Here is a 12,120-nt window from a genome sequence, read left to right as displayed (position 1 = left end):
CCCACTTACAATTTTGAGTAACGTATTTGCAATTGTAAAATCATTAATTCTAGTTGGTAAGTGTTGTTTTGCAAATCTTTTTAAAGCGATCTAATGCTATGAAGATTCCCGTGAATGATTCATATCTTTGGATTCTTATCCTCAGGAATGGTTTTAATCAGTGGGGAAAGCAATTGTGTGCAATGCAGGGTGCAAGGATAAGGTTGGCATTCAGGAAGAATGTCCTCACTGTTTGCATGATTTATACTCCAGGTTGGGGAAACTTTAAAGAATCTTTTTGTGGGCAATTCAATGGGGGAGGGGTACAGTTCATGACAGGCAGATTGTGCATGGTCTTTGGAAATGGAGGCTTGATGAGGTGAATGACCTTAGTTAAATCCAACATTTTTTTTTACTGTGATAGATTCGAAGCTTATCGAGGCGTGGGGAAGAAATTAAAACTAAGCAAACAATGGAAAAACCGTCAAGTAGAGACTATAGTGAGAACTGTAATCTTTGAAAAGGAAAAGTATTGGAGTATTGCCTCTTACAGGGAGAGGTGCTTAGCACCCAATGACAAAGACACTCCTTGCTTAAGTCATGGAACTAAATCCAATTTCTGGCTAGATTTACCTTTACAGAAAATAATTTTACATTTTAGCCTTCAGTCCACTTTAATAAGTAGCTCTTTGCCATTCAGAAAAAAAGTGGTGACGTTTCATTGGGTTTTTGACATACTTAGATTACCTACAGTGTGGAAACAGGCCCTTCACCCCAACAAGTCCACACTGACCCACCAAAGCGCAACCCACCCATTCCCCTACATTTACCCCTTTACCTATCACTACGGGCAATTTAACATGGCCAATTCACCTGGCCTGCACATCTTTGGACTGTGGGAGGAAACCGGAGCATCCGGAGGAAACCCACGCAGACACGGGGAGAATGTGCAAACTCCACACAGTCAGTCGCCTGAGTCGGGAATTGAACCCGGGTCTCTGGCACTGTGAGGCAGCAGTGCTAGCCACTGTGCCACCGTGCCGCCCACATATTAACAATAAATCTCAGTTTGGCTAATCTCACTGAGGAGTCGAAAAGTGTAGTGCTAGAAAAGCACAGATGGTCAGGTAGCGTCCGAGAAGCAGGAGAATCGATGCTTCAAGCATGAGCTCTTTATCACGAATGAGTGGGTGGCCCAAGGGGGCTGGGAGATAAATGGGAGGGTGTGGGGCAGGGGAGAAGATAGGTTGATGAAGGTGGAGGGTGATGGTGATAGGTCAGAGAGGAGGGTAGAGCAGATAGGTGGGAAGGAAGACGGACAGGTAGGATAGTTCAAGAGACCAATGCTGAGTTGGAGGGTTGGATTTGGGATAAGGTGAGGGAAAGGGAAATGAGGAAACTGGTGAAATTGACATTGAGCCCATGTGGTTGGTGGGTCCCAAGATGGAAGATAGGAGTTCTTCATCCAGGCCTTGGGTGGCTAGAGTTTGACAGTGGAGGTGGCCCAGGACTTGCATGTTCTTGCTGGAGTAGGAGGGGGAGTTAAAGTGTTCAGTCACAGGGTCGTTTAGTGCATGTCCCAGAGATGTTCTCTGAAACATTCCCCAAGTTGGCGTCCTGTCTTCTTGATGTAGAGGAGACCACATCAAGATCAATGGACACTGTAGATGACACGTGTGGAAGTGCAGGTAAATCTCTGTCAGATGTGGAAAGATCCTTCGGGGCCTTGGACGGAGGTGAAGTGGAAAGTGAGGACCAGGGGGTTTCTGTCCTTGTTGTGATCGGAGTGGGAGGTTTCAAGTGCAGAGGTGTGGGAAGTGGAGGAGATGAGCTGAAGGGCATCGTCTTTCCAGCACCACACTTTTCGACTCTGATCTCCAGCATCTGTAGCCCTTGCTTTCTCCTAATCTGAGGAGCAGTATTCGTAGCAGGCACAGTTCTGGGCATTGTTGACTGTAGCTCCTGGTTTGCAATCCATCCAGGTATTGGCAGATATCTGGGCCAAGACTCTAGTGCCCCCTGTAATGCGAGTTGCCCTCTCTATTTGAATGCATTTCTGAAAGTTGGACCTTGAACCACCCCACCTCAACATCTCTGCCTTCAGTCCATTCTGTGGATGCACTGCCTTGCTGTGGCTAATTAGAAAGGGAATAAACCCTTTGGCAGTCAATTTCATTAGCCTTGACTGTTACTGCGATACACATCCATATGCCCAGTCTCCATATTTTAATCATGAATGAATGAAAGGAGTTATACACAATGAGAAAATAAAAACATTTCTAATGCCACTTATGTCTTTTCTCTAGTCTGTGCACAGCAGGTCTCAAGAGATTGATCTTCAATTCCTGGAAATTTCAGGACAATCTTGAAGGGTTTGCAACTGTGCTGGAACATCATGTTCCTTGCTGGAAGTAGCTAATTGGGAAATTAATGTTATTGTTTCACATATTATGGTAGAATATGGGGAATGACCCTGTATAGCACTATTGTAAAGCATTACAAGTGCTGTGAACTACAAACTTATTTCATAGCTCCATACATTCTGCTCAGTTATTCATCTGAGGAGTGTGTATGTGTGTGTGTGTGTGTATTGCAAACTTTGCTGGCTGGGCATATAACCAGTCTGTTTGTTGCACAATACTCTGGATTTTTATTCCATCAGTTAGTCTTCACATACTTAGGCTCTAAGCTCTTGAGTTCACTCCTCAAACCTATCACTGTTCTTTAAGGCATAACTAAATCCTATCCTCTTTGATTCCCTGTCCTTTACAGATCCTCCTGTCCTCAATCTGCATTTGTTACCTTGTCTGGCCTCCACGTGATACCAGACCACAGCAATATGGTCGATTCTTAACTCCCCTTTGAAATGGTGCTAGCAAGCCACAATGATTATTATATGTTATTTTAGACACTGGCAATCATGGCTGGTGGGACTAGATTGGGTTGGGATATCTGGTCGGCATGGACATGTTGGACTCTTCTGAGTGGTAATGATCATGCAACTACTGTTAATTGTTGTAAAGACCCACTTCACTTGGCAATGTCCTTCAGGGTAGGAAATCTGCATTTGTTACCTTGTCTGGCCTCCACGTGATACCAGACCCACAGCAATATGGTTGATTCTTAACTCCCCTTTGAAGTGGTGCTATCAAGCCACTCAGATCAAAGCAATAAAAAATGGGCAACAAAGACTGGCCTTGCCAGCAATGCCCAAATCCAGTAAAAGAATAACAAAGAACAGACTTGCTGCCAACAATTTTCATTACTGAGAAACACAACGCCTGGTAGCCCCAGTGAAACAATGAGGAGTGCATCTCTGCATGTTGATTTGCACTGGTCTTTCGTGCACATGACTATGGAGTAATACTGGAAGTAAAAGGAGTAAGTTTAATGACTGGAACTCATTGCATTTGGCTCTTTAGACAAGGAATATGGTTAGCTGGCTGAGGTGTTCACATTAGGATATTCCTTCATGCATAGTTCCAATCTGCAGTCACAAAAGGATTCGCTTTTTAAACAGAGTGAATTGTTGGGATTAATGCGCAAAACCCTTCAAATGGGCAGTGATGTTTGTGAATTTGCCTGGTTAGATAATGGGAAAAAACTATTCACGTAATTCAAGTTGCAGTGTGACTGGTGCCTTCCGCAGTTCCCTACTCTTATACACCTTTTATTTACCTTCAAAATAAAGGCCACAGCCCCCATTTGTGATTTGTGGGTTTTTGTGATTCACACACTGGGACTCTCAAATCCCCCTGCATTGCAGCTCTCTGCAGTCTTTCTCCATTTAAATAACATGCAATCCTTCTATTCTTCCTGCCAAAGTATCAAAACTCATATTTTCCTACATTATACATTACATGGGTGGCACAGTGGCTCAGTGGTTAGCATTGCTGCCACACAGTGCCAAGGATCAGGTTTAATTTAACCCTCAGGTGACAGCCTGTGTGCAGTGTGCACGTTCTCCCAGTGTCTATGTGGGTTTCCTCCAGGTGCTCCAATTTCTTCCACAGTCCAATGATGTACAAGTTCATTGGTTTGGCCATGGGAAATGCAGGGTTATGGGGAAAGGGTGGGGGTCGGGCAGGGGGACGGAGTGGGATGCTCTTCAGAGGGTCAGTGTAGACTTGATGGGCCAAATGGTCTGCTTCCCCATCTTAGGGATTCTATATTTCTATGATAACTCTCTGGCATGTTTCTGCTCACTCGCCAAATACGTCTACATCCCTCTGTAGACTCTTTGTGTCATTCTCACTACTAGCCTTCTCACCTATTTCAGAGTCATCTGCAAATGTGGCTATGGTACATTCACATTCCTCTTCCAAGTCATTAATATATCAGCAATTGTCAATATGTATTGTCAGTAACTCTCACCTAGCACTGATACCTGTGGCACTCCACTAGTTATGGGTTGGCAGCCTGAAAATGCCCCCTTTATCTCAAACTCTCTGCTTTCTATTAGTTCGATGGAGGCAGTGCCTTGGGTCATGTGTGTTCAAGGTGCTATACAAATGCAGGTGTTGCTGTCTTCATGGGGGTCACTGTGCATGACCCAGGAACAAGCCTCAAAAGGGTTAAGATCTGCTGGCAACTTAGATCATGGAACAAAGTACCTTCTCGCCTCAGAGCTCACACAACCATTTACAACCAAGCGTCTTTACAGAAGGCCTGACACAGAAAGGAAGCATTTAAAAAAGGGATCTAATTAACAGCTCTGGCCACTGCTATCAGATTACAACACTTCCGTTTACCCCTAGACTTCTGGAGCACCTGTGTGAAATGGGCTGAAGTACTTAGATTAGGTTACTTACAGTGTGGAAACAGGCCCTTCGGCCAAACAAGTCCACACCGACCCTCCAAAGAGCAACCCACCCAGTCCCATTCCTCTACATTTACCCCTTCACCTAACACTACGGGCAATTTAGCATGGCCAATTCACCTAACCTGCACATCTTTGGACTGTGGGAGGAAACCGGAGCACCCGGAGGAAATCCACACAGACACGGGGAGAATGTGCAAACTCCACACAGACAGTTGCCTGCAGCAGCAATTGAACCCAGGTCTCTGGCACTGTGAGGCAGCAGTGCTAACCACTGTGCCACCGTGCCGTCCATACTTAGATTTGTCCACAGTTAGCCACAACCTGGGGATGTGACCCAAAACTAGTAGAGGTCCTCATCAATATGCAGAAGGAGATTTCTCCTTAATCTACAATACTTTTTGAATTCTGAGACTGTCAGTTTGGGTTCCCATTGCCCTGACAACCCTGACCTTGATGTAGTGTGCACTATTTAATTCCAGTCTCATCTCCATCCATTTTCACAAAAACTGTACGAAAATTGCAAAGCAACATTCAAACCAATTGACTGGCTGGCAAAACCCGTTCACAGAATTTGATGTGAAAATAAACAGAAACAAGCAAAGACTTATTCCGACTGAAGGTGCAATACAACCAATTGTTGAAGGTTTTTACAATTTATTTCAGTTCAACCCTTCCTAGTTACAGAAGCATGCAGCTGATTTGGGCAGCGCAGTACTGACAGTAGGTTGATAGGGATTGGGGCATGTTGACTCTGAAATTGGGTGCCTTGCCATGAGTACTGCTCCTGGTGCCAACTTAACCGCTCAGCTGCGGTTTTAGATACGGTGGAGGTGGTGTTGGGTAGCTGTGCATCTGTGGGCTAATTGAGGCCCTTAATTTGCCATTTGAATTCCCCTTCCTACTCCCGTCACAATTTTCTTCCACAGGTCGGAGCATTTAGTGTGAAGCCCTAAAGCTTTCGCTGCACAGGTTGTGGTGGTACTTCCTTCACAGACCTCTACATTGAGGCTGATCAGATTGTAACAAGGTCAGTCAGCTAGGCCTCATAGAATGAGCTCCCAAATTGAGGCTGTTAACCTGGTCCAATCAGGGAGCCCCGACTGACAGATAAGAACAGGAATATCAGACATCCTATTCGCCCTTAGAGCTGGCTCTGAGGGAGCTGGATCAGCGTCAAGGACTCTCCATGTGTAAATAAATGGTGTCTTGCTGACGGGACACCAGCCTCTGTGGAGTTATTTCAAAGGCCTTCTCCCAAGGTCTCTAAACTCCCATAATTTCTCCTACCCTCTCCTATTCACTCTGGCACCCTACCTGTCCTCACCTGACTCTATTAGCCTGGCCCTGGCAATACCCATCCCCTTATCTTTACATCTGGCTCCAGTGCCGGTGACCATGGGATTGGATGCCGTCCCAGGAGTGGCCACTGCTCCCAGTGGTGCTGCTGCATCAAGAGAGATACTACTTGACTGACGACCAGCTCTCATAGGCAAGATGCACTCCGAGTTTGGAATGAATAGTTTCTCTCAAAGCACTCAATATCCTGAAGATCAGTTATCCAGGAGCAATTCAAAATTCTATCTAGACATCACCATTTAGTCCTTAAAACCTGTTTGTCCATTCAATGTGGTAATGGCTAATGTGTGACCTAATTCTGTAGACTCCTGTTACCATACTGAACACATTTAGCAGAACCTAGGGCATAGAGCCAACATTACAATTACACCTTTCCAGCTCCTTGTTTATCTAAGACAAATAAAATCAGGAATTTTTTTTATTGTTTCCTTTTATTCCCATTTCATAAAATTATTTTATGGTAATTATTATCATCAAATTTTATGTAAGCAATAATTTGAGATTAGATAAAAATGACATTACTCAAGTTATATTGTGCAATACTCATAACAAATGCATGAAAGATTTCAGGTGGAATCAATCTCCCCGCTATTTTAAGATGAATAGATTAACACTGATAAAATAATAAGCTGTTAATGTTATTTCACAAACAGCATTGCCTTTCTTACCAATAATGAAATACAGCAAGGCTCCTTTTTATGGGGTTTCAGTGAATGAATGATCAATATTTGGAATGGTGTTACGAGGGAAACAATGGGAGCAGTCTGTATCAATTCATCCAGCTGCAACCTTAGATTGATTTCAGTAAGTAATATTTTAGGACATCATGAATGAGCAATTTGAGAGATGGTATGTAGTGGGCATAGCATACTTCAGAGGATCAGGGGACTTTGGGTCCATGTTCCCAAAGTTCTTCATCATTTTGCTGGGTCTGTCGTTAGCCAATTGATAGACAATGATTGCTGTGATTTGACACCAAATCCATTATTGCAGCATCATAACCAGTATGGCAGAAGGAAAACTAGCAAGACCTGGGTCGTTTTACAATAGTGATTCCTCTATGATAGTGTTAAACAGGTGATAATGAGTCAGGTACCTGCTGTTGTCATGGAGGGTCTTGAGGCACACCATTAGCACAGGCTATGGGTTCAAATCCTACTTTTCCCAAAAGTGTGTTGTAACATATCTGAATAGGTTGATTAGCTATATTAGTCATGATTTTCATTCCCACTGAAGTCAATGACAAGTGTTTCTTTTTCCGAATTTCCCTCTACTTAAAACCTCTATTCAAATGTGTTTTGATTTTGTTGTATAACATGTCACAGGGTTGTGAGCTGTTCAGCGAAGGGTATGACATTTAGTTCCATCACAGTATTAGGCCCCAAAAAATTGTGAACATAATTTTCTCTACCAGGCTTAGTCTGATCTGTTCACTTTGTCAATTTACAATATATGCTATCTTTAATTATTGCCCAACACATACTTGGGTCCCAGGAATCAATCTCATTTGCCAAAGATTTACAATGCAAATTAGATTCAAGCATTTTGGAATGGATGGGATGGCAACTGAGATGGGAAAAATGATTTTGTTTTGGGTTAGGGTTGGATTTAGGATTAGAAGATGCTATGGATGGGTACTGGTGGGGGTGAGGTTTGGGGGTGCGGGTTGGGGGGGTGGTGGTGTGGTTAGTGGGAAGAAGGGTTGAGGACATACTGTCCCCTGGTTGTCAATGAACAGCCTTTTGAAACGGAAGTATGTGATAAGACTTACTGGCTGGTAGTTGGGCAACCACTCTGAGAGATTCAGTCGATTTATTTCAATGGCAATCTTTTTCCTATGTCCAGGTTTTGTTACTCCAATTGCTGTTAGATCCTAGAACACAGAGTTTGTTACAATTGAAGATGCCATTGGTGAACCTGAAACTCACAAATGGAAGCAGTGCTAGGCCATCGCTTACAATTACTAAGTTCACTTCAGCAGGTCTTCAAAAGCTGGCCAAACCATGACACCCTTCCAGGGTCAACTGTGACTTGCTAAATTGTCAGGTTGTAAATGTTTTAACACAACAATGCCACAACAGCACAGTCCTGTCAAAAAAAAGTTCAGAGTTAACAGCTATTTTAAATGGAGAGCCAAGCACCTCAGGGTACAGTTGCCAATGAGGTTTAGGCCTGCAAATGGAAACTTTCACTTTTATTTTGCAATGGCAGGGCACAATTTTAACCTAGCTCATCCAGTGGGAAGCATAAGGCATGCGCACTTTCACATCAGGCACAATAACATAGTGGCACAAATATATATAGTTTCTCTCTCAACAGGCCCTGCCAAACCTGCTGCGTTTCTCCAGCACTTCCTGTTTTTATTTCAGACTCACAGCATCTGCAGTAATTTGCTTTTTTTATTCTCCCATGTTTTAAGTTTCCTGACTGGTTGACTTTGTCAAAGATTACCCTTCGGGCTTCTCAAAACCATTCATTCAGCTGGATGCACGTTCCTCGTAGTGTCAGAATCTCAGGTTTGGCCTCAATCTGCATTGAGTCTGCCACAGTCAAGAGTGTTGATGCAACTGGCCTCGCCATCTCTAGGTTGTGAAGGCGCAAGAAATGTCACCTCTAAATCCCAACGTCTGAGAGCTGCTATCCTATAACCTCTCCAAGGGCAGACTTTATATGTGGAGACTGGAAGAAGTCAGTACGGGGACATACTGTGCTGGACTTCGGTTCTCAAAGAGCTTGATAGCATTATCCACCAAAAGACCATGGAACAACACTGGAGCCAACAGTTTCCATCTGAACTCAGTCTAAACTGTGCCTGGAGGTAACCTGCAACCTCTCCAAAGCTCTGGAATCAGGTGCTGGATTTCAGCGATAAGATGACCACAGCAGTCCATAGTATCATGGTGAGGTGGGGGAAGGATGGTCATTTTAACATAAATTATCAAGACACTGGGGTGAGGGAATACTCATGAATTCAGATGAAATGCTAGTTGTAAATCAAGCTCAATATTGCTCTTGTCTGACTCTGAAACTCATATTACATTGTTTCCTGGTGGGTGTACGTTGAAAGACTCCCCCATAAATAAGCGGGGACCCTTGGGGTTATCTAACACTTGAATCTGTGGTCTCAAGGCAGTCTTAGACTGCGTTTAGGGGCTGGGGCAACAAAGATGGGTCGGGCTTTCTGGAATGTTATGACTCCAGGACTTTGTAACTCCCCTGCCTTTAGGTTAAACCCTCAGGTCAGTGTTTGAGTGGGTTGGTTTGGCGGGGAGCGAGTTGAACCAGAATGCCTCAAATTGTTAGAATGTCTCACCTTCGGGACAGGTAAATCTGGTTTAGAAAGTCTTGCCCCTAGGACAGCACGCCTCCTGTTGGTTGAGCTGTTGCCAAAGTTGTGGAGACGTTCATCACTTGCTCGACACTCACCCTCCCTCTTAGCTGAAGGAGGGTGAATGGAGACGGGAGCCTTTGAGAGGGAAAAACGGGGAAAGATCAAGGGCAAAGTGTGAAGGAAGGAAGGAAGGAAAGTACAGCAGACAGTTGTATGTAGAGTCATTGACAAATCAAGGTTAATCTCGAGTTGCTACTGCCTTCCTACCAGGTTAACCTCGATTCCAACCTGACTGTACACACAAAGCCCAGCGTCATTCACTCACGACTTTCCAATTTCATCTGCCTACGCTCAATGCATCTTCGACTGTTTGACTTCTTTATTAACCAGACATCTTGAGTCTCCCTAAACAATTATGAAGCTGTTAACAGGGAAACCACAGGCTTCAGACAATTTCCACTCAATATACAGGGTAATTCCCAGCACCTTCATTTTAACATTTCATCAGCACAGGAACTGTGAAGGATTTTGGCTTGAGCGGGCCAGCTGCTTTCTTATGGCACATGGTATTCCTGGATGACATTGTTTTGCTACCCACTGCCTGGTCAAAATGCATAGGGAGATTGATGTGTGCAGGCATCATTCCCAATCTGCAGATTTCTTAATAGATTGCCATGGAGTATTGCTTGTTTCATTTTTAGAGACTGTCCTGCACTTTAGTTTTAAAATATCATAGAAAACTGAAGCATCCGCCTGACCTCAAAAGCATATACAAACAACCAAGGAACAAGAGTAGACCACTTAGACCTTCAAGCCTTTTCTCAATAAGATCGTGGCTGATCTGCTTTTAACCTCAACTCTCCATTTCTGCACATCTCCAGTAAACCTTTAGCCCCTTGGTCATCAAAAATCTATCTATCTCTGCAGAAAAACATGTAAAGCATTTGTCTGTGTGGTCTCAAATGAGATTCCAATCAGCGCTGGGTTAACCTTAAAACTTAAGGTGTCACAACATGTCATGGACCTTGTATCTGGACAGTGGATATCTGCTCCTTATCACTATTAGTTTGACCCTTAATGTGGGCACAAGGCTGGTATAAAATCAGCTGTCTTGATTGTCAATGTGACATTATCCATTAAAACCCCACTAAATGGTGCTCGACAGAACTGTTTGCTCTTTCCATGGAGCCTTTGAACTACAAGTTGCACCTTTTTGCAATTCTGCCTTCGCAGAGTTTGCCCAGCCAAACGGATATATTTTTAGAGGCTTTTTCACCAAAGGCATCAATATGCATCAGCAGAGCTGGAGAAATAAGTTTGACTGGTCCGAGAGTCAAGAAGGAGAGGACGTAATGTTAGAATCAATGCTAGGGCATTGAGGGACGAAACCAAGAAACACCTTCAATACACTAAGGGTAGCAGGGATGCGGAATTCCCGTTTCCCAAAAGAGTGTGGATGCTGCAACAACTGGACCTTGCAAGACAGCTCTGATTATTAAAATAAACGGAGAAAGGGCATTAACTGCAGCTGAGATACGGCCAAGCTGTGATAATTCAAGAAAGCGGCTGTTCTCAGTAATTCCCTGATTCTCACCCCAACTCTTTCTGTCCTTGGACCTACTTTATCAAACACCGGCTTTTAAAAGCTCAAGAACCCAATTGGTGTTGAGTTTTTAAACTTTTGAAAATATAGGTTCTGTTGCTTTTGAAGAGTAGTGGAAGATTACAGACAATTAGCATGATTAGTATGAGTCACTGAGTCAGGAAGAATGGTTGAAGGGAGACAATTGCAGGCATAACTGGTAAATTGAACAGCAGTGAATGAGGAGTCAGACTACACAACAAAACTTTCTAATGATCTTTGTAATAAACAATGTCAGTCCTCAATAAAAGAAAATCTGTAAATGAAACTCGATAAATGAATTAATGCAGGGTGTCAGAGATCTTGTCTTCTGCATATTAGGTAGACACTGTAAAGAAGCCTGCAGTTTCCCTTAAGGCTGTTCTGAGTGAATGATTGAGAACAATTTTCAACTCCTACGGGTTCAAATGATGTCCAATGGAATATGAATACAAAGCCGAGTACTTCTATTCCATTAAGGTATAGCGCACAAATCTTGAGTGCGGTATTAGCATATGAACCACTATTGAGTTTGTCAGAAATTGTTTTGTCTGCCATTTTAATCAATTTGTTACTGCTAAGGAAGCAGGCACAGCCATTTCATTCCAACACAAGATGCATTCGGAGGCCAATAGCGTACAGAGAGATTTTGCTCACCAGCACCTCTTTTCAACCGCTATCTCCTCCTGCCGTTTGTGGACTTACCTCAGGGGTCATGCGGCTGATAGTTGGAATGTCATAGCCAGCATTGATAAAGTTAGCAGCATACTGCTGGAGTTGGAATTCACTAAGCCAGTTATAAACTGTCTCTGGGCTCTGGATAAAGGATGACAAAAAAAAAATGGAACGTGAAAAGCGCGTTAGAATTCGGCGGTAAAAATCTAATGTTAAGACATTCCTTCTTCCAGAAATCTGTTTAATACTGGAGATAGTCAAGCTCATCACAATAACGTCAAAGGGACCATGTCATATTGCAGAAAGACTGTGTAAGGCACAAAACTCTATGGAGCC

The 12,120-nt window shown here is 43.5% G+C and overlaps 1 protein-coding gene across 9 annotated transcripts in view; it reads right to left on the bottom strand.

Moving 5' to 3' along the window:
• caskin1 (CASK interacting protein 1) overlaps positions 1–12,120 on the bottom strand; it is a 647,172-nt gene that overhangs the window by 41,245 nt on the left and 593,807 nt on the right. For 4 of the 9 annotated variants that reach the window (XM_043711208.2, XM_087997968.1, XM_087997969.1 and 1 more), the window contains 3 exons: positions 11,815–11,925; positions 9,471–9,623; positions 7,929–8,030 (listed from right to left, as the gene is read on the bottom strand). The exons of 1 other annotated variant lie outside the window; for it this stretch is intronic. In XM_043711208.2, the coding sequence (XP_043567143.2) occupies positions 7,929–8,030; positions 9,471–9,623; positions 11,815–11,925 (366 nt within the window). The remainder of the gene's footprint in view (positions 1–7,928; positions 8,031–9,470; positions 9,624–11,814; positions 11,926–12,120) is intronic. 4 more of the 9 variants (XM_043711211.2, XM_043711218.2, XM_043711209.2 and 1 more) reach the window with 3 other exon arrangements.

This window comes from Chiloscyllium plagiosum, unplaced genomic scaffold, assembly GCF_037043375.1.
Source record: "Chiloscyllium plagiosum isolate Xiang-an unplaced genomic scaffold, Cpla_swu_hap1 HiC_scaffold_20, whole genome shotgun sequence".
Lineage (NCBI taxonomy): Eukaryota > Metazoa > Chordata > Chondrichthyes > Orectolobiformes > Hemiscylliidae > Chiloscyllium > Chiloscyllium plagiosum.
Note: the sequence above shows the minus strand (reverse complement) of the source record. Positions and strands in the feature narration are given on the sequence as shown.